General features: G+C 34.3%; 1 protein-coding gene across 1 annotated transcript; it reads right to left on the reverse strand.

The window, feature by feature from the left end:
- Window positions 1–117: 117 nt before the first annotated feature.
- Window positions 118–22,573, reverse strand: LOC102805233 (KICSTOR subunit 2-like). The gene is made up of 11 exons (XM_085507990.1): window positions 22,275–22,573; window positions 20,719–20,859; window positions 19,722–19,885; window positions 7,789–7,875; window positions 6,261–6,453; window positions 5,368–5,460; window positions 3,503–3,597; window positions 3,107–3,272; window positions 2,535–2,633; window positions 1,402–1,513; window positions 118–417 (listed from the first exon to the last, which is right to left on the reverse strand). Exons 1-11 carry the CDS (start codon window positions 22,410–22,412, stop codon window positions 353–355), a joined length of 1,353 nt encoding a protein of 450 aa, XP_085364116.1. The 5' UTR covers window positions 22,413–22,573; the 3' UTR covers window positions 118–352.
- Between the last annotated feature and the right edge of the window lie 731 nt (window positions 22,574–23,304).

The following is a 23,304-nucleotide window of genomic DNA, read 5'->3' on the forward strand; positions in this document are numbered from 1 at the left end:
ACAGAAGATTGTTAATACATTAAATTGTTAATACATTGCATGAGAACCATATTTGACATGTGTGACGACTGACATTCTTCAGAGGATACTAATGTAATGACCACCATATACAATGGATTTAAGAGTCTGCTGCACAGCAACTCTGCCAAAGCATGTATATGTCCTTCAGTTTACTGTATTTGAAACCATCCCAGCCATACAAAGAAATTACCACCTCGAAATTTCCATAACTTATAATTGTGCATCAACATTTCGCGTCATGTTCATTTTTGATTGAGGAATTAATCTAGTCAAGTAAAAGTACATGGAGCTTGTAGGACAAGGGATAATTTGTCTTCACTGTGAAATGACATCAACTTTTTGAGCCTGTCTTCAAACTAGCAAATAACTTGTTACTTCGTAGCTGAGAACTCATTTCTGCAAGAAAAAACAATACACTGAGAGTTGATATTTATTACACATTAAAAAAAAAACATGATACGTGTCGGAGACGTGGCTCCAGAACAGCAATTGTATTTTGAAACTTATCTGAAAAAGCCTCGCCCAGAGATCTGGGTTCGTAATGATGAAAATACTTAATTTTAATACATTTTAACAATAAAATAGTATATTCAAGATACAGAAGTGTGAAGGTCAATCCACAGGTTTTCAGACTGCATTCGAACAGGAACTAAAAATCACTGCCAGTTAGTGATAGAATAGAGTTAGAGACTCAAGTAGGATGAATTATATGAATTAAAATGATTCATAAGCCTTGAGGAAATAATAGTAGTGTGGTCAAAAGGCACGATAGCTGCTGCAATTCAGCCATCTTTCATCTGATTGTTTTACAAATTGTCATAGACATGATAAAGTACTAGGCACATGCAAAGAATGAACAGATTTGGTTTCACAAGTTTCTGAAATATGACGAAAAGAGACCAAATTGAAAGTAACTCTTCAAGCTTCCTTCAAACTGAGACTAGGTTGAATTGTCGATTCTGGTATCATTATTTTAAAATCACAGTCCCTAGGTAGGACTACAAGAAAGCTATCATGTGGTATTCAGTAGTTGGTAAATCTACCAATCAGTCTTCTCCTATTACAGGGATCAATCAATTGATGCTTTCATTCTAAAATACAACCTGATTGGTCAGTTGCCTCATGAATATTCAAATCCCATGGTATGTTTGGAGTGAGCACGCTTGAACTAAGTATTGGAAGAGTTGTACCAGTTTTCGGTAGATTTGTTCATCAGTCATTTCAAAACTTTTTTTTTTATACCATAAATACCGCACTCATAAATCTAAGGTTTAGTTTTTCTGGTATTAAAAACATTTTGAACTGTTTTGAAAATAAAGGCCAATGTGTGCATAGCAAACATTTTAAATCACTTTACCAAGATTTGACCCTTGAACTTACCTGACATAAAAGTATTAACATGCGAGTCCTTCTCATTTTTCTTTGATTCATATAATAGCACCAGCATCATCTTATTATCAACTTTACATATATAATAAGTGCTTTGAAAATTCTGTATACAAGATAGAAATTATATGACATCACTCTTACAGTCAAAATAGAAGGTTTCTAATTTTTTTAATTTTTCACTGAATCGAACCATAATATCACTGATGCAGGGAGGATACAGGTTAGTAAATTGAAATGACACCAAACCAGGAGTAATGAATTTTATTTTGTGGACTTTTGACACATCGGCTGCAGATACTCCATTGAGAGCCACAATGAATGGAAAACATGGCCTTGGCAGGCAATGTGTTAATGAAAACAGCCTACAGTGACATGCCACAACTACACGTATGCCATCAAGAATGGAGGTGACATTGGACTGCATGACAAAAAAAAAGCATATTAAAATTATTTTTAAGATGAAAGGGAATAAGGTCAGGAGAGACAAGAGTGACATTCAATGAAACATTTAAAAAAAAAAAAGGAATAAGGTAATCAATAGTAGCATATACTGTAAATACTTTATTTTCGCTTGGAATTTATTTTCGCTGAACGGGTGTGATTCCGTGAAAATAAAATCCAGTGAATATACTTTTTTTCATATATTTCACATTAAAAATCCGTAAAAATAAATTCCATACAAAACTCCCAAAAAGGTTTTTCAGCGAAAATTAATTCCATCGAAAATAAAGTATTTCACAGTAGTTGCATTATAATGAGTTATTGGTAGACATTAATTTTCAAAAAAGTACCATAATGGTATTTGTCTCTTATTTTTTGCAAACACTTGTTTCCTAAAATGAATGTTTTTAAAAGACCAAGTGACGGGAAAACAGAAACAGAAACACAAACAATGTCCCAACAATGAAATTTTGGAACATACAAAAAAGGAATCCATTACCTAACAGTAGTTTGACTATACAACTGTTTTACATTAAAGATATTCAACAAAACTTTAGCATTTTTGATATGGTCCCGCACCATAAACAGAACTATTTTGAAGAAGGTTACAAAAATAGACAATTGCACCAAAAAGGTTAATTTAATCTCTTCTTCAGGGACAGTAAGTAACCATGGAAACTAACCTTGTCATAAAAATACAGAATTCTGTCATGGCTTTCCAGTTCTGATATTTTGCTGGAAATTAACATCACTACGTTGGGCCAGTGGCTGATTGGCCGATCCTGAAATGAAGAATTACAAAATATTTATATATATATATATATATATGCCTAAACAGGGCAGTGTTTGCATACCTTATTCGGCAGAAATCAGCGTAAAAACTCACCACTCCATACATGATAAGACTGGTCTATTATTGTTCTGTTCTCTGATTGGCCGGTTTTTACCTACATTGTGCACATCACTTGCAGTTAATTTAAACACGATAAACTTCGCTCACGGTCATAACTAGTAATTTATGTAAAAATTACTTCAAATTTTAACAATTGTTTTAATATACTCTGTTATCTACACAAATGGATTTAGCTGCTCTCTAAAAATTAATCTCTCTTAATATGTAAACATTCGTTGTTATGTAAGCCTATGTTACTCGCATGCACACTTCTGAAATAAGTGTAAGTCGCTTTAGAAAACAATAATCCTAAATAATTTGACACAAAATGGTTTGCTGGAATAATTAATAAAGGATGCGTACATTGGGATAGCTGACAACGGCAGGATAACTGTCGAGTCCCGTTACCGGGATAAACAATGCCTCAGGGTGATGGTAACCATGTCCAGTATACGTGCTTTCACATCCTCTCACATTAAACACTAAACTAATGTTGAAAGCATCTGTCTTCTTGTGGAATGAGACAATTCTGGGGAGAAAATGATAGTTTTACTACTATATAATTAGTATATACCGATATATATAAAAAAAACAATTCCTATGCCATATTCTAAAAGCATTCTGTGTCTTTGATTCACTTCACACGCATCGGAACTCTATGCATTAGTGTACGTTAAGTTAGAACAAACAATCAAATGGAAATCCACCACAATCACCAGATATGCTGATCTTTTAAAAAAACGTTAAAAGTCAACGTACTTCGTATAAAAGTCGGTTTGTATTTTGGACATGACTGTCTTTATGTCACCAATTGGAGCTTGCTTACTGAGAACTTCGTGAAAGTAAAGACTGAACTGCAAAAAAACAAGTCATTATCAACGACATAGTCCCCGTCATGTTTTTAGCGAACACAATGCTTGATCAATAATCAATATGCACACTGTTGTACCATTAGGTATGCCTAAAAAACAGTTAATGACATGTTAAAATTTTGCAATTTTATTCGTTTTTCATGAAAATGGCCGCCATTTCACTAAATTTCATTGAAAATGAAAAATAACTGAAAACAACATTTAACTCATTATATCTTGCCTTTGTACAAAATTTAACTCAAACCTGTACAATCATCTCTGTAAAATGAGCAGAACACTTGTGAAAAAAAAAATGGCCACCAGTCCACCATTTTGAGTTGAATCACGAAAAAAAAATGATGTGCATCAGTAACCCACCATGACTGATGTCAATGCCTTGTTTGAATGAAATTGGTCAAGGCAAGTCCGGGAAACGGTTGATGACATCTTTGAATTTTGCGATTTTATTTGTTTTTGATGAAAATGGCCGTTATTCAGCTAAATTTTGATGAAAACAAAAAAATAACTGATAACAACATTTAACTCAAATCTGTACAATCATCTCTGTAAAATGAGCAGAATACGCTCAAGAAACAAAATGCCGCCAGCTCGTCATTTTGTATTGAATCACGAAAAAAATGATGTGCATCAGTAACCCGCCATGACTGGTGTCAATGCCAAGTTTGAACTGAATGAAATTGGTCAATGCATGTCCGAGAAACGGTTGATGACATGATTTTTAGTGTTTTTGGAACAAAAATGGCCACTAGTCGTCACCAAAGGTCAACCAAATCAAAAATAAATCAATGTGCACATTTCTCCAATTACGACTTGTCTTTACACCAGCTTTGAAGAGAATCGTTCGTTTTTATTTGAAACTTCTTTTAGAATATACTTTCGTTGCTAATAAAATGAGAACAATAATTGTATTTGGTGCACGAGGTTTGTTAATGTGATTTTTTTTTTGAGAAAGTTGTGTTGGGTGATATTGTAATGAAATTTCAGGCGGTCTAATTTTAAATCCAGCAAGAAAAAATTGTATGAAATTTTAGATTAGCTTCTGCAATAGTTTCTTTCGTTTTGAGTGGTCCCAACTGCCGGCGTTGAAAGTCGGCGTAGGTGGATTTTTCAATTAAAATATTTGATGATATTTTTTGAAATTTTGAATCCCAAATAAGGGCCCACCAGGTGTGAAATCGCCCAGGGCAATTTTTCCGATGGGCGAATTTACAGCAGAATCCAGTACAATTGGGCATACAGGTAGACACATAAACCACAATACTTTGGGACTTGGAACTATGTGATAGCGCTGAGATACTATCCATTAATGCAATTATTATAAAACATTAAATAAAACATGAGTTAAGAATTACAAACATTTTCAATCTGTTCCATGCATTGCATCATGGGAAAAAGGTTTACACTTCAATTTCACTGTGTTGATATTGGCTGGGAAACAAGGAGTTCTATTGTTATTTTATATGTTCACATATAAAAATTTAATTTAACAAATTTTACTTGTCTGTGAAAATAACAAAATTAAAATCCAGTGAATAATTAATGTATTTACAGTAACGGCTGGTACACAGTAGTGTCAGAACCTGGAACAAAAATTCAAACAACAATTCCTGGTCATAGTAAAGTCTTCAGTCAAAATGGAAAAAATTGTCAAATTTTGTTTCTGTGTTTGTTGATTTATTTACAATATAATATATTTATTAGCCGAGAATTATGCTTTTCCAATACTGTGTGAAGATGAAGAAATTTGGTTACCTTGGAAACCAGTGCATCTTTATATTTCAATATCCATAGATACAATGGAGGATTAGCATGTAATTTATGAGATGAAGGCATCTTCTTTTTTGCCTGGATGAGAAGGATAACAAATCATTTCTATTATTATTATTTTTGTAAATACATTGTACTTGTAATCACGTTATTTTCACTGTACCATTTTCAATCACAATCATTTACACACTGTATCTATTTGTTTTACAACAGTTTTCCTGAAGAAGTCCTAATTCTAGGGCGAAACGTTGAAAGGAATAAACGTCATTATTACAGAACTGACCAGGTGTATTGTTGTGACAATCTTTAAGTTATTTTCATTCTTAATATACATGTATGAAACTCCAAGAAGATAAGTAGACAAGAATAAGCCAAATGCATCAGAGACTTGTAAAATAAAAAACTACTACAAAATCTACAAAATCAAAAAAATTTCCATCAGTGTTGGGAGGAATTCATGGGACACATCTGTAGCTAAGGCAACAGTTCGCTAGATCTGTATGCATCTCCTTGAAACGAATTTACTCAAAACCAAGAAATGGTGGATTTTTATGAAATGCACTTTCAGATTTTATATATTGTGATGATGAGTAGAAGACCAATAACTTCTAAAAAATTTGACGAATTCATGCATTCAATTTGAAGAGAGATCACTACTCCAACTTATCAATCTAGCAAATCAAGAACCCAGTAGAGATCATCATCACCTTTTCTGTTCTGATTATTTGGAGCTATGTGTATTTATCACTGTGTTCAGAAAACAATTTTGTTAGCTCACCAACCAATTTAGAAGGCCAGACAAATGTATTGGAATAAATAATGAATTCCCCTGATGCAAGCATTCATAGGAAAAATGATCATTCTATTCCCCTGCTCACCTCTTTAGGACGTAATAACGTTCGCCAGGGTTCTGATTTGGAATGTGCTTCGTGTATCTTTAGCAGCGACTGCAGGAACTTCCACTGTGAGATCTCCACTTCAGCCTGAAGCAGTACCAGTAACAGATCAAACTCCAGGGATACAGAGCTTTTCAAAGGACTCAGTATTGGGTGATGGAAATTCTTGGAGTGCCTAGCAAAGAAAAGACAATTTTTTTTTTAATTAAAATTATATTAGTAAATTGGATTGATTTCAAATAGAGGGATGATGTAATCTAACTAATGGGTTTTCTATCCTATGACTACCATAGTTTGGCATTATCTATCAACAATAACAGAAGTTAATGACAACTACATACATTAAAGGTTTACCACCATTTTTTCCTCTTAAATTTTTTTGCATCATTTTATAAATTTGTATTTATTTTTTTGTTAATTTTTTAACCAAATAGACATAAGTTCTCAATGGTTACAGATATCAAAATTTTAGGGAAAATCATACTGGTACATTTTGGATTTTAGAAATGTGACAAAAATAACTTTGGGCCTTCAATGTCATATTCCTTATTAAACTCAACCAATGGGTTGTCCTACCTATTGAGTCAATGACACTCAATTATTATTATTATTATTATCATCTTTTATTTCAGGACAAGCCCATATAAAAAGTAAGAAAAAAAAATATTAACAAATTACACAGTATGCATTAAATAAAATCAACCACGCCACATTTGTCATATACGTGATTAAAAAAAAAATCACTAGATAATAAATTGATTAAAACAGAGTTCTTACTCAACAAAATACGTTGCAAAAAACTTTTTCTAAGTTTAACCTGAAAATCATCAACATGTAGTCTGGCGAAAGTCTCTGTTATACTACTATTAAAAGAACAAGAAACATTACATATAATTCTAAGAGCGTTGTTATACGCAACACGAATACGATTAAAATCTGCCACAGTAAAATCCGACCATAGGTAACTACAATACAAATTTGAACAATAACTACGAAATAGCGTACACTTAACAGGAAGAGAACATTTACTATTAAAATCAACCGACAACCCCTTTCGGTGTTCAAACCCATGTAGGGGTTTAATTCAGAACCAAAGATCAGCAAAGGTCATCAAAGGTCAAGTGCAGCCACCACTACGCTAACGATAAAACATTTGTTTATGTTAACATATTCATTCCCCTGGTCATGTAAAAGTAAATCAAAGCGAAGTGGATTTTGGTGTAGACACTGTTTAAAGAAGAAAACACAAAGTTGAACACCAGCATAAGAAATTGGTTGATATAATATGAGACTTTTGAAAAAATAAAACTGACGTAATCATAGAACACAAGCATATGAAGCAGATTAATAAAGGTGGACAAGATGTACGCACAGCAACATTTTCAACTCACCAACTGTGTTACTTTGCGGTGAATTTTCGGTGATTTGTTGCGAAAAATAAGTTATCACATAATTTCCAAACTATTAAAATAAATTTTATATTAAATGTTAAAGTGGTAGAGTTTCTTACTTTTGAGAGAGTTCAGTGATTGTGTCGACCAGCTCGCTGTAGTTGATGTCGTTTCGCTGGGATCCAAGAGTTGATATTTGTTCATAACTGATGGTAACACAGTCAAGGAAAGCGGTTTATTAGCCTTCATGCTTGCTTGGGAAGTGGTTTATTAGCTTTCATGCTTGCATTGAAAAGTGGTTTATTAGCCTTCCTGTTTGCATTGGAAAGTGGTTTATTAGCTTTCATGCTTGCATTGAAAAGTGGTTTATTAGCCTTCATGCTTGCATTGGAAAGTGGTTTATTAGCTTTCATGCTTGCATTGAAAAGTGGTTTATTAGCCTTCCTGTTTGCATTGGAAAGTGGTTGTTTAGCTTTCATGCATGCATTGGAAAGTGGTTTATTAGCCTTCATGCTTGCATTGAAAAGTGGTTTATTAGCTTTCATGCTTGCATTGAAAAGTGGTTTATTAGCCTTCATGCTTGCATTGAAAAGTGGTTTATTAGCTTTCATGCTTGCATTGAAAAGTGGTTTATTAGCCTTCATGCTTGCATTGAAAAGTGATTTATTAGCCTTCATGCTTGCAATGAAAAGTGATTTATTAGCCTTCATGCTTGCATTGAAAAGTGGTTTATTAGCTTTCATGCTTGCATTGAAAAGTGGTTTATTAGCCTTCATGCTTGCATTGGAAAGTGGTTTATTAGCTTTCATGCTTGCATTGAAAAGTGGTTTATTAGCCTTCCTGTTTGCATTGGAAAGTGGTTGTTTAGCTTTCATGCATGCATTGGAAAGTGGTTTATTAGCCTTCATGCTTGCATTGAAAAGTGGTTTATTAGCTTTCATGCTTGCATTGAAAAGTGGTTTATTAGCCTTCATGCTTGCATTGAAAAGTGGTTTATTAGCTTTCATGCTTGCATTGAAAAGTGGTTTATTAGCCTTCATGCTTGCATTGAAAAGTGATTTATTAGCCTTCATGCTTGCAATGAAAAGTGATTTATTAGCTTTCATGCTTGCATTGAAAAGTGGTTTATTAGCCTTCCTGTTTGCATTGGAAAGTGGTTGTTTAGCTTTCATGCATGCATTGGAAAGTGGTTTATTAGCCTTCATGCTTGCATTGAAAAGTGGTTTATTAGCTTTCATGCTTGCATTGAAAAGTGGTTTATTAGCTTTCATGCTTGCATTGAAAAGTGGTTTATTAGCTTTCATGCTTGCATTGAAAAGTGATTTATTAGCCTTCATGCTTGCAATGAAAAGTGATTTATTAGCCTTCATGCTTGCATTGAAAAGTGGTTTATTAGCCTTCATGCTTGCATTGAAAAGTGGTTTATTAGCCTTCATGCTTGCATTGAAAAGTGGTTTATTAGCTTTCATTGAAAAGTGGTTTATTAGCTTTCATGCTTGCATTGGAAAGTGGTTTTTTAGCTTTCATGCTTGCATTGGAAAGTGGTTTATTAGCTTTCATGCTTGCATTGAAAAGTGGTTTATTAGCTTTCATGCTTGCATTGAAAAGTGATTTATTAGCCTTCATGCTTGCATTGAAAAGTGGTTTATTAGCTTTCATGCTTGCATTGAAAAGTGGTTTATTAGCCTTCATGCTTGCATTGAAAAGTGGTTTATTAGCCTTCATGCTTGCATTGAAAAGTGATTTATTAGCTTTCATGCTTGCATTGAAAAGTGATTTATTAGCCTTCATGCTTGCATTGAAAAGTGGTTTATTAGCTTTCATGCTTGCATTGAAAAGTGGTTTATTAGCTTTCATGCTTGCATTGAAAAGTGATTTATTAGCCTTCATGCTTGCATTGAAAAGTGGTTTATTAGCTTTCATGCTTGCATTGAAAAGTGGTTTATTAGCCTTCATGCTTGCATTGAAAAGTGGTTTATTAGCCTTCATGCTTGCATTGAAAAGTGGTTTATTAGCTTTCATGCTTGCATTGAAAAATGATTTATTAGCCTTCATGCTTGCATTGAAAAGTGGTTTATTAGCTTTCATGCTTGCATTGGAAAGTGGTTTATTAGCTTTCATGCTTGCATTGAAAAGTGGTTTATTAGCTTTCATGCTTGCATTGAAAAGTGGTTTATTAGCTTTCATGCTTGCATTGGAAAGTGGTTTATTAGCTTTCATGCTTGCATTGAAAAGTGGTTTATTAGCTTTCATGCTTGCATTGAAAAGTGATTTATTAGCCTTCATGCTTGCATTGGAAAGTGGTTTATTAGCTTTCATGCTTGCAGTGGAAAGTGGTTTATTAGCCTTCATGCTTGCATTGAAAAGTGGTTTATTAGCTTTCATGCTTGCATTGAAAAGTGGTTTATTAGCCTTCATGCTTGCATTGGAAAGTGGTTTATTAGCTTTCATGCTTGCAGTGGAAAGTGGTTTATTAGCTTTCATGCTTGCATTGAAAAGTGGTTTATTAGCTTTCATGCTTGCATTGAAAAGTGATTTATTAGCCTTCATGCTTGCATTGACAAGTGATTTATTAGCATTCATGCTTGCATTGAAAAGTGGTTTATTAGCTTTCATGCTTGCATTGGAAAGTGGTTTATTAGCCTTCATGCTTGCATTGACAAGTGATTTATTAGCATTCATGCTTGCATTGAAAAGTGGTTTATTAGCCTTCATGCTTGCATTGGGAAGTGGTGTATTAGCCTTCATGCATGCATTGAAAAGTGGTGTATTAGCCTTCATGCATGCATTGAAAAGTGGTTTATTAGCCTTCATGCTTGTATTGGAAAGTGGTGTATTAGCCTTCATGCATGCATTGGAAAGTGGTTTATTAGCTTTCATGCTTGCATTGAAAAGTGGTTTATTAGCCTTCATGCTTGCATTGAAAAGTGGTTTATTAGCCTTCATGCTTGCATTGAAAAGTGGTTTATTAGCTTTCATGCTTGCATTGAAAAGTGGTTTATTAGCTTTCATGCTTGCATTGAAAAGTGGTTTATTAGCCTTCATGCATGCATTGAAAAGTGGTTTATTAGCTTTCATGCTTGCATTGAAAAGTGGTTTATTAGCCTTCATGCTTGCATTGAAAAGTGGTTTATTAGCTTTCATGCTTGCATTGACAAGTGATTTATTAGCATTCATGCTTGCATTGAAAAGTGGTTTATTAGCCTTCATGCATGCATTGGAAAGTGGTTTATTAGCCTTCATGCTTGAATTGAAAAGTGGTTTATTAGCTTTCATGCTTGCATTGAAAAGTGGTTTATTAGCCTTCATGCATGCATTGGAAAGTGGTTTATTAGCCTTCATGCTTGCATTGGAAAGTGGTTTATTAGCCTTCATGCTTGCATTGAAAAGTGGTTTATTAGCTTTCATGCTTGCATTGGAAAGTGGTTTATTAGCTTTCATGCTTGCATTGAAAAGTGGTTTATTAGCCTTCATGCTTGCATTGAAAAGTGGTTTATTATCTTTCATGCTTGCATTGAAAAGTGATTTATTAGCCTTCATGCTTGCATTGGAAAGTGGTTTATTAGCCTTCATGCATGCATTGAAAAGTGGTTTATTAGCTTTCATGCTTGCATTGAAAAGTGGTTTATTAGCTTTCATGCTTGCATTGAAAAGTGGTTTATTAGCTTTCATGCTTGCATTGGAAAGCGGTTTATTAGTCTTCATGCTTGCATTGGAAAGTGGTTTATTAGCTTTCATGCTTGCATTGAAAAGTGGTTTATTAGCTTTCATTGAAAAGTGGTTTATTAGCTTTCATGCTTGCATTGAAAAGTGGTTTATTAGCCTTCATGCTTGCATTGGAAAGTGGTTTATTAGCTTTCATTGAAAAGTGGTTTATTAGCTTTCATTGAAAAGTGGTTTATTAGCTTTCATGCTTGCATTGAAAAGTGGTTTATTAGCTTTCATGCTTGCATTGAAAAGTGGTTTATTAGCCTTCATGCTTGCATTGAAAAGTGGTTTATTAGCTTTCATTGAAAAGTGGTTTATTAGCTTTCATGCTTGCATTGGAAAGTGGTTTATTAGCTTTCATGCTTGCATTGAAAAGTGGTTTATTAGCCTTCATGCTTGCATTGAAAAGTGGTTTATTAGCTTTCATGCTTGCATTGGAAAGTGATGTATTAGCTTTCATGCTTGCATTGAAAAGTGGTTTATTAGCTTTCATGCTTGCATTGAAAAGTGGTTTATTAGCCTTCATGCTTGCATTGAAAAGTGGTTTATTAGCCTTCATGCTTGCATTGAAAAGTGATTTATTAGCTTTCATGCTTGCATTGAAAAGGAGTTTATTAGCCTTCATGCTTGCATTGAAAAGGGGTTTATTAGCTTTCATGCTTGCATTGGAAAGTGATTTATTAGCCTTCATGCTTGCATTGGGAAGTGGTTTATTAGCCTTCATGCTTGCATTGAAAAGTGGTTTATTAGCTTTCATGCTTGCATTGGAAAGTGATTTATTAGCCTTCATGCTTGCATTGGGAAGTGGTTTATTAGCCTTCATGCTTGCATTGAAAAGCGATTTATTAGCTTTCATGCTTGCATTGGAAAGTGGTTTATTAGCTTTCATGCTTGCATTGAAAAGTGGTTTATTAGCTTTCATGCTTGCATTGAAAAGTGGTTTATTAGCCTTCATGCTTGCATTGGAAAGTGGTTTATTAGCTTTCATGCTTGCATTGAAAAGTGGTTAATTAGTGTTCATGCTTGCATTGGAAAGTGGTTTATTAGCTTTCATGCTTGCATTGAAAAGTGGTTTATTAGCTTTCATGATTGCATTGGAAAGTGGTTTATTAGCTTTCATGCTTGCATTGAAAAGTGGTTTATTAGCTTTCATGCTTGCATTGAAAAGTGGTTTATTAGCTTTCATGCTTGCATTGGAAAGTGGTTTATTAGCCTTCATGCTTGCATTAAAATGTGATTTATTAGCCTTCATGCTTGCATTAAAATGTGATTTATTAGCCTTCATGCTTGCATTGGAAAGTGGTTTATTAGCCTTCATGCATGCATTGAAAAGTGGTTTATTAGCTTTCATGCTTGCATTGGAAAGTGGTTTATTAGCCTTCATGCTTGCATTGAAAAGTGATTTATTAGCTTTCATGCTTGCATTGGAAAGTGGTTTATTAGCCTTCATGTTTGCATTGGAAAGTGGTTTATTAGCCTTCATGCTTGCATTAAAATGTGATTTATTAGCCTTCATGCTTGCATTGAAAAGTGGTTTATTAGCTTTCATGCTTGCATTGGAAAGTGGTTTATTAGCTTTCATGCTTGCATTGAAAAGTGGTTTATTAGCCTTCATGCTTGCATTGAAAAGTGATTTATTAGCTTTCATGCTTGCATTGGAAAGTGGTTTATTAGCTTTCATGCTTGCATTGAAAAGTGGTTTATTAGCTTTCATGCTTGCATTGGAAAGCGGTTTATTAGCTTTCATGCTTGCATTGAAAAGTGGTTTATTAGCCTTCATGCTTGCATTGCAAAGTGGTTTATTAGCCTTCATGATTGCATTGCAAAGTGGTTTATTAGCTTTCATGCTTGCATTGAAAAGTGGTTAATTAGTGTTCATGCTTGCATTGGAAAGTGGTTTATTAGCTTTCATGCTTGCATTGAAAAGTGGTTTATTAGCTTTCATGATTGCATTGGAAAGTGGTTTATTAGCCTTCATGCATGCATTGAAAAGTGGTTTATTAGCTTTCATGCTTGCATTGGAAAGTGGTTTATTAGCCTTCATGCTTGCATTGAAAAGTGATTTATTAGCTTTCATGCTTGCATTGGAAAGTGGTTTATTAGCCTTCATGTTTGCATTGGAAAGTGGTTTATTAGCCTTCATGCTTGCATTAAAATGTGATTTATTAGCCTTCATGCTTGCATTGAAAAGTGATTTATTAGCTTTCATGCTTGCATTGGAAAGTGGTTTATTAGCTTTCATGCTTGCATTGAAAAGTGGTTTATTAGCCTTCATGCTTGCATTGAAAAGTGATTTATTAGCTTTCATGCTTGCATTGGAAAGTGGTTTATTAGCTTTCATGCTTGCATTGAAAAGTGGTTTATTAGCTTTCATGCTTGCATTGGAAAGCGGTTTATTAGCTTTCATGCTTGCATTGAAAAGTGGTTTATTAGCCTTCATGCTTGCATTGCAAAGTGGTTTATTAGCCTTCATGATTGCATTGCAAAGTGGTTTATTAGCTTTCATGCTTGCATTGAAAAGTGGTTAATTAGTGTTCATGCTTGCATTGGAAAGTGGTTTATTAGCTTTCATGCTTGCATTGAAAAGTGGTTTATTAGCTTTCATGATTGCATTGGAAAGTGGTTTATTAGCTTTCATGCTTGCATTGAAAAGTGGTTTATTAGCTTTCATGCTTGCATTGAAAAGTGGTTTATTAGCTTTCATGCTTGCATTGGAAAGTGGTTTATTAGCCTTCATGTTTGCATTGGAAAGTGGTTTATTAGCCTTCATGCTTGCATTAAAATGTGATTTATTAGCCTTCATGCTTGCATTGAAAAGTGATTTATTAGCTTTCATGCTTGCATTGGAAAGTGGTTTATTAGCTTTCATGCTTGCATTGAAAAGTGGTTTATTAGCCTTCATGCTTGCATTGAAAAGTGATTTATTAGCTTTCATGCTTGCATTGGAAAGTGGTTTATTAGCTTTCATGCTTGCATTGAAAAGTGGTTTATTAGCTTTCATGCTTGCATTGGAAAGCGGTTTATTAGCTTTCATGCTTGCATTGAAAAGTGGTTTATTAGCCTTCATGCTTGCATTGCAAAGTGGTTTATTAGCCTTCATGATTGCATTGCAAAGTGGTTTATTAGCTTTCATGCTTGCATTGAAAAGTGGTTAATTAGTGTTCATGCTTGCATTGGAAAGTGGTTTATTAGCTTTCATGCTTGCATTGAAAAGTGGTTTATTAGCTTTCATGATTGCATTGGAAAGTGGTTTATTAGCCTTCATGCATGCATTGAAAAGTGGTTTATTAGCTTTCATGCTTGCATTGGAAAGTGGTTTATTAGCCTTCATGCTTGCATTGAAAAGTGATTTATTAGCTTTCATGCTTGCATTGGAAAGTGGTTTATTAGCCTTCATGTTTGCATTGGAAAGTGGTTTATTAGCCTTCATGCTTGCATTAAAATGTGATTTATTAGCCTTCATGCTTGCATTGAAAAGTGATTTATTAGCTTTCATGCTTGCATTGGAAAGTGGTTTATTAGCTTTCATGCTTGCATTGAAAAGTGGTTTATTAGCCTTCATGCTTGCATTGAAAAGTGATTTATTAGCTTTCATGCTTGCATTGGAAAGTGGTTTATTAGCTTTCATGCTTGCATTGAAAAGTGGTTTATTAGCTTTCATGCTTGCATTGGAAAGCGGTTTATTAGCTTTCATGCTTGCATTGAAAAGTGGTTTATTAGCCTTCATGCTTGCATTGCAAAGTGGTTTATTAGCCTTCATGATTGCATTGCAAAGTGGTTTATTAGCTTTCATGCTTGCATTGAAAAGTGGTTAATTAGTGTTCATGCTTGCATTGGAAAGTGGTTTATTAGCTTTCATGCTTGCATTGAAAAGTGGTTTATTAGCTTTCATGATTGCATTGGAAAGTGGTTTATTAGCTTTCATGCTTGCATTGAAAAGTGGTTTATTAGCTTTCATGCTTGCATTGAAAAGTGGTTTATTAGCTTTCATGCTTGCATTGGAAAGTGGTTTATTAGCCTTCATGCTTGCATTAAAATGTGATTTATTAGCCTTCATGCTTGCATTAAAATGTGATTTATTAGCCTTCATGCTTGCATTAAAATGTGATTTATTAGCCTTCATGCTTGCATTGCAAAGTGGTTTATTAGCTTTCATGCTTGCATTGAAAAGTGGTTAATTAGTGTTCATGCTTGCATTGGAAAGTGGTTTATTAGCTTTCATGCTTGCATTGAAAAGTGGTTTATTAGCTTTCATGATTGCATTGGAAAGTGGTTTATTAGCTTTCATGCTTGCATTGAAAAGTGGTTTATTAGCTTTCATGCTTGCATTGAAAAGTGGTTTATTAGCCTTCATGCTTGCATTGAAAAGTGGTTTATTAGCTTTCATGCTTGCATTGAAAAGTGGTTTATTAGCCTTCATGTTTGCATTGGAAAGTGGTTTATTAGCCTTCATGCTTGCATTGAAAAGTGGTTTATTAGCTTTCATGCTTGCATTGAAAAGTGGTTTATTAGCCTTCATGCTTGCATTGAAAAGTGGTTTATTAGCTTTCATGCTTCAATTGAAAAGTGGTTTATTAGCCTTCATGCTTGCATTGAAAAGTGGTTTATTAGCTTTCATGCTTGCATTGAAAAGTGGTTTATTAGCTTTCATGCTTGCATTGAAAAGTGGTTAATTAGTGTTCATGCTTGCATTGGAAAGTGGTTTATTAGCTTTCATGCTTGCATTGAAAAGTGGTTTATTAGCTTTCATGATTGCATTGGAAAGTGGTTTATTAGCTTTCATGCTTGCATTGAAAAGTGGTTTATTAGCTTTCATGCTTGCATTGAAAAGTGGTTTATTAGCTTTCATGCTTGCATTGGAAAGTGGTTTATTAGCCTTCATGCTTGCATTAAAATGTGATTTATTAGCCTTCATGCTTGCATTGAAAAGTGGTTTATTAGCTTTCATGCTTGCATTGAAAAGTGGTTTATTAGCTTTCATGCTTGCATTGAAAAGTGGTTTATTAGCTTTCATGCTTGCATTGGAAAGTGGTTTATTAGCCTTCATGCTTGCATTAAAATGTGATTTATTAGCCTTCATGCTTGCATTGAAAAGTGGTTTATTAGCTTTCATGCTTGCATTGAAAAGTGGTTTATTAGCTTTCATGCTTGCATTGAAAAGTGGTTTATTAGCTTTCATGCTTGCATTGAAAAGTGGTTTATTAGCTTTCATGCTTGCATTGCAAAGTGGTTTATTAGCTTTCATGCTTGCATTGAAAAGTGGTTAATTAGTGTTCATGCTTGCATTGGAAAGTGGTTTATTAGCTTTCATGCTTGCATTGAAAAGTGGTTTATTAGCTTTCATGATTGCATTGGAAAGTGGTTTATTAGCTTTCATGCTTGCATTGAAAAGTGGTTTATTAGCTTTCATGCTTGCATTGAAAAGTGGTTTATTAGCCTTCATGCTTGCATTGAAAAGTGGTTTATTAGCTTTCATGCTTGCATTGAAAAGTGGTTTATTAGCCTTCATGTTTGCATTGGAAAGTGGTTTATTAGCCTTCATGCTTGCATTGAAAAGTGGTTTATTAGCCTTCATGCTTGCATTGAAAAGTGGTTTATTAGCCTTCATGCTTGCATTGAAAAGTGGTTTATTAGCTTTCATGCTTGCATTGAAAAGTGGTTTATTAGCATTCATGCTTGCATTGAAAAGTGGTTTATTAGCTTTCATGCTTCAATTGAAAAGTGGTTTATTAGCCTTCATGCTTGCATTGAAAAGTGGTTTATTAGCTTTCATGCTTGCATTGAAAAGTGGTTTATTAGCTTTCATGCTTGCATTGAAAAGTGGTTTATTAGCTTTCATGCTTGCATTGAAAAGTGGTTTATTAGCCTTCATGCTTGCATTGAAAAGTGGTTTATTAGCTTTCATGCTTGCATTGAAAAGTGATGTATTAGCCTTCATGCTTGCATTGAAAAGTGGTTTATTAGCCTTCATGCTTGCATTGAAAAGTGGTTTATTAGCCTTCATGCTTGCATTGAAAAGTGGTTTATTAGCTTTCATGCTTGCATTGAAAAGTGGTTTATTAGCTTTCATGCTTGCATTGAAAAGTGGTTTATTAGCCTTCATGCATGCATTGAAAAGTGGTTTATTAGCTTTCATGCTTGCATTGAAAAGTGGTTTATTAGCCTTCATGCATGCATTGAAAAGTGATTTATTAGCTTTCATGCTTGCAATGAAAAGTGGTTTATTAGCCTTCATGCTTGCATTAAAATGTGATTTATTAGCCTTCATGCTTGCATTGGAAAGTGGTTTATTAGCTTTCATGCTTGCATTGGAAAGTGGTTTATTAGCCTTCATGCTTGCATTGGAATGTGGTTTATTAGCCTTATGTTGACTTGCTAGTAATAGATACATGTAAGACGTCATTGCAGAAAATTGTAGGAAAAATTTGATATATGTGAACAAGCATTAATGCTTCTAAAAACCAACTGCATAAATTATTTCATAGATTATCGAGTGAATATGACGCTAAAAAACTAAATTAAATGTAATTCAATGAATATAATTCTGGTGGGAAATTCTGTTTCATGTTTTATTTTCCTTGATAGCAATTTTCATAGCCTGGTAATTAGATGACTTCATGAGATATTTTGAGAAAGCTGACTCCCTAGGACCCTGGTGAAAATCACAGAGCCACCTTAAGATGCCAGTGAATATCTGACTCCCTAAGACTAAAGTAAAAATCACTATGACTCCCTAGGACCCAGCAAAATTCTGAGACTTCAACTCTGAGGCACAGTGAATGCAACTCTGACTCCCTATGACTACATTGAAAGTGACTCTGACTCCCGAAGACCCCAGTGAAGACTCGCAGTTTTAAAGATCCTAAATGGTCAATGCTACAAAATGCACTTTCCCTGAAATTAAATTTTAAATTTTTCATAGTATTTCAAGATCGTTTTTGATTTACAATTTTGTTTGTTCAATTTGAAGGTCTTTATAAAAAATTAGTTGCATTATGTCATGTTAAGTTGTTTGTTAAAGTTTAGGCTCTTTAAATTTTTTGTACACTTATCTATTTCCTTTAAACAAAGCAGTCTCTTGGCCTAGATAGCTACGTTGTTAGCAATGCACATTCTAATTAAAGAATTGTAAACATCACAAAATGAACAAATCTGAGAGAGGTCCACCTGTTGTACTTCTATGTATACTGTGAAATACTTTATTTTTGCTTGGAATTGATTTTCGCTATTTTCGCTTAAGGAATGACTCAGTGAAAATAAATCCAGCGAATATACCTTTTTCCTATATTTTACATTCATCTCGTCAAAAATCAGTGAAAATTAATTCCAGCACTAAAGTATTATCAAATTAATCAGACTTGCAGTTTTCAGAATTGAAGATATCATCTCAAAATGAACAAATCTGAGAGAGGTCCACATGTAGTACCTATATATGTAATATCAAAGCAATCGGACTTGCGGTTTTTAACAAGAAGTCGAAAATATCACTTTTTACCAAAAATGACAAAAACATTCACCAAAATTAGAGAATTAAAGATATCATCACGAAATGAACAAATCTGAGAGAGATCTATCCAAGGTACTAATCGCTCAACAAAGTCGACAGCAGAGCTAAAAATTCAACCCAATAAATTCAACATTTTTATTATAAAACAGACAAGGTTTCATACCAGGCTTCCTGAAGCTCTAGTTGGGTGACTGGTACACAAACATAGGGGACGTAAAGCTATACTCAGAGTTATGGGGGAAACCAGGATTGTCATTGCATATTACAGCGTATGACACGATGGGAGTACTGGAGTGTGTACAAACCCTCAGCAGTCACTGGCTTGTTAGCTGTTGTATGTATCTGGTAGTGTCGCTCATGTGTGGGCTTTGAATAAGAAGGCAACGTTCAGCACCATCAAAGTGGTGAAACCAATTGACGGTGCTGAACGTGACAATGCATGTAATGTAAATTTCAATTGACTGTGTACACAATATGCTAATAATCTTTAACAAGGTTATAATGTAGACATATGTCATGAATATTATTTAAAAGTGAAATTATTAATTAATAGAAAGCATTTAGTATGAAAAGCCGAAATCATGTATATTTGGTCTTGACCCCACTCTATCTATTGTGGTTATTTGAAGACTGTAAACACTTAATTCTCAAATTTAACAACTGCTTTCTCGTTTTACAATACAAAAATGAGCTACGGCAAGCCTTGATTGCATACAGCACCACTAGTGGCTGTTCCCGGTTCCATGCATCCAGGAAAATGCAACGGCAAACCCCATTATAGTAAAAGTGCACATATAAATGAACACGATACTTTAAATAAAATAAATGAAAGGATACAAGTCCATAAATTCTTGTCTTGCCTGCACATACTGACAAAGCTGCCCACTCAAATGCGACAGTAATCTCTCCAAAAATGGGGCAGTTCCTCCCATTGCGAGTCGGCCTATATTTTCTATCTTATGAAGTTCGTTGAGAAGTGATACATATGATGTTCGAAGTGACTGTAAATTTAACAAAATTACATAGAATTTTAGAGACAACGTTTTTACAGCTGGGTTGAAGGCAATACATGGATGTGATCTTGGCAAATACAGAATTTTATTGATTTTGCAAGACTACCCTATCTACCGGTATGTGGCTGTTTAAAAATACCAATTTGAAAGAAAATATCAAATTAATTTAATAATAATTTAATTTGCATTTTTTACTTGTAATTTCTTTTGAGATTTTCTTCATTTTCCAATGCAGAATGGCTAACACAGTGAGGTATAACATTTTGGTGAAATCTGGAATTAAACACTTTTATTTTCAATATGTTGCAAATCTAAAAGTTCTGTAGAATAATTTGTAGAATAGTTTCATATTTGCCTTTTTAGCCATGAACTACGCCATTCCAGTTTATGTGATACTGCATAAGAAAATATGATTTGAAATTTATGCATGGTGTCTTAATAACATCAGAAATATGCCAAAGATATTAAAAAAAAAACTTTAGTGCACTTATGAATTATATGTACAAAAGAGAAATCTCTCAATGTTTTTTAAGGACAATGTGATACATTTTATTATGAATGAGGAAAACATTTACGTTTACAGTCATGGATGTATAATGGTATAGAAGTTATTTCACAACCTTGCTCATTAATAACTCAAATTAGATATTTAAATAGATTTGTTCAACCCAAACCAAAGCGGTTTAATAACAAATTCATGAACAACATGAGCAACACAATAATTAGGAGCAATCCTAATATTTAACCTCATATATTCTCCTTTTTCTCAACTTCATGATGTATTGCACCACTTATTAATGAGATTGAAAATATTGACTTACATCCTTCCTGCCAAACCATTTCTGTCCCAGAAATAGTAATCCAGAGTATGTTTTCTCTGCTGTAGCTAGATGCGACAATGCAAATAACATCTGCCCCCATGTAGACCCATAAGTATTCTTACGAGAATCCCTTTCTTTGTCCTGTGACATGAATAAATGGTTTGCTATCAGATTTGATAAATAATTCTTGCACAAGCACATTACAACCTGTGATTTCACCAGGCCCCGCCTTTTGAAATGGACAAGCTGAAAATTAACACAGTGAGGTGAGTGTATAAGGAAGCTATATACCAGTGAAATCTCTTCAAATGGTCTAAATTACGGGAGTGATAATCATTTATAGTGATCTTGATTTTTTTTTATTTATCACATGACATTGTTGTGATATTTGTTTTTTTTTGCTGTAATAGTAATGTATTTTGATAATGCCCAGTTAGCTAGTGAGGTTTGGCCAGCTGCGGAATTAGGATAGATAACGTGTATTGTCATTGCTAATTGATATTCTTCTGTTCTTACTTGTGCGAGAGGACTGTGAATATTAGTTAGTCAGTTGTCAACCAGCTTAAGACCAATGTCAAGCGTTGTAGTTCGGCTCCAGTGCAGCCAAATGCAAATGTTGACCATGCAGCTGACACATGTTTAGAAATAATGCCTGGCCAATACGTGATGTTGAACTGATAGATGTGAGAGAGCCTGCAGTGATTCTATGGTGTAAAATTATTTAGAGACATGTGTTTTGCAAGAAAGCGTGGTTTGCTGATCTTGGTCCTTGCTCTCCACAGACATTGTTGGAGTAGCGTGACGTTATGGTTAGTTTCTTGTACTCCTTGAGGCTTGGTTGTCTGATACTGTGGAACTGATTTTTCTGGTGATGTTATTAATTGTGCATACTGTGGAATACTTTATTTTCGCTGGAATTAATTTTCGCTGAAAAGGCTTTTTGGGCGTTTTGCTTGGAATTTATTCTCACTGATTTTTGATGAGATTAATGTGAAATATAGGAAAAAAAGTATATTCGCTGGATTTTATTTTCACGGAATCATCCCTTCAGCGAAAATAGCGAAAATAAATTCCAAGCGAAAATAAAGTATTCTACAGTAACTAAAATCTCGCTGGAACTACACAGTGTGAATTGTGGACCTAGGTAGGGTAGGCAATTCCAAGCTATAACATTAGCATTACTACCTATTATTTTAATGTGTATTGCAGACCTGTGTGTATTTTTATTTCACCTTTGTTGATGGTTTACCCTTATTGCCTTATTGGTTATTAAATTAGTATTATTTATTTGTCATATTCTGGTTGTGTGCTTTTGTTTGACCTTCAGTGTTGTGTCCTTGAATGTGGGATATTGGCAGCCAGGAGAGAACATAATTCTGTTCGTATCAACATGACCTGACCATGCTTTGCTACATGTAATTACAAATATAAGGACGTAATGAAAAGTGTCACAGAGACTGGTGTGCAGAACGACTTCATCCAGGGGTTTTCAACAAGGATGAAGATAAAAACAATATTAACTCCGTGATCGGAAGTAGTAAGAATGTCATACTTACTGCATACTCCTTCGCTTTATCGTAAGCAAACTGGCTCAGCGCTAAAAAATAGGTTTCCAGGAACGCTTGTTCCTGTGATACGGATTCCAGGCTCGAAGTTGAACTAGACGAAATCGGAATGGCTGGTCCCTCGGCCATTCTTACGTTGTACGCAAAGTCTGGACTACAACTCGCTACGTCATCGATAGTGTCTGCATCATATGAGCGTATACACACATCAGCATTGAAGCATATTACTGTATTTTAAGTGTATATATTATTCGCTAATACATAAGCCGTGCAAGCTGTATGGGCGCCGCCATGTTAGATTTATGACTAGCGCCGCCGGTGGATGTTTTGAAGACAACTTTTGTTTTTTAAAATGTGGGATGAGGGCGCTGTTTCCACACGCTCCGCTTATTTGGCTGTTATTGTATGAGCTGTACGTTGGGCCTGCGCAATGGAGCAGTTGATATGGTTACCCACGAAGACGTATTTTTGACATTTTTTATGGGACGTTAAACCTTATATACTATTTATTTTATCACAGTATGCACCCTCCTCCAATCATTGACGTGACTGCCCTTGGTTTATACTAAAAAAATCGCAGCAGCATTCCTATATTTTTTTATTGTCTTTATTTGAGATTATAAAAATCACTTTTGCAGCAATGTAGAATACACTTACTGGCGGGGCAGAACTCAAGAACTCAATACACACGATAGCACTCATAACTAAGAACGTATAACACAGTACTGTCTATAAACGTTTTAGGTGCGCCGGGCGAACTTACAGAATTTCTTCAAGTTCCCATCAAATGTAACACAAGTTTTCCCCATTGTCAAATCATTTAAAAAAAAAACTATGAGAAAGACTTGTGCAGCCAATCACATTTGTAATCAACTATATTTAGTGGAATTTCATTCGTTTTATTTTAGTATATCATTTTAGTACTTTAGTTTTCTGTAAGTGTGGTCACCATAAAGCCATTTATTTTTCTGGCATTTAATTTCACTATTGTGATGCTTTGAGCGTATTCACAAGAAAACAA

This window comes from Saccoglossus kowalevskii, chromosome 14 (genome assembly GCF_978046115.1).
Source record: "Saccoglossus kowalevskii chromosome 14, keSacKowa6.1, whole genome shotgun sequence".
Lineage (NCBI taxonomy): Eukaryota > Metazoa > Hemichordata > Enteropneusta > Harrimaniidae > Saccoglossus > Saccoglossus kowalevskii.

Bases quoted from the DNA above. Each gene is read 5' to 3' on its own strand.
- LOC102805233 (XM_085507990.1), bottom strand. From the start codon at position 22,412: ATGGCCGAGGGACCAGCCATTCCGATTTCGTCTAGTTCAACTTCGAGC. The intron at 1,514-2,534 runs GTTAGTTTCCAT...TCTTGTATACAG, and splicing joins TTCTGTATTTTTATGACAAG to AATTTTCAAAGCACTTATTA. The intron at 418-1,401 runs GTAAGTTCAAGG...TTTTTCTTGCAG, and splicing joins TGTTAATACTTTTATGTCAG to AAATGAGTTCTCAGCTACGA.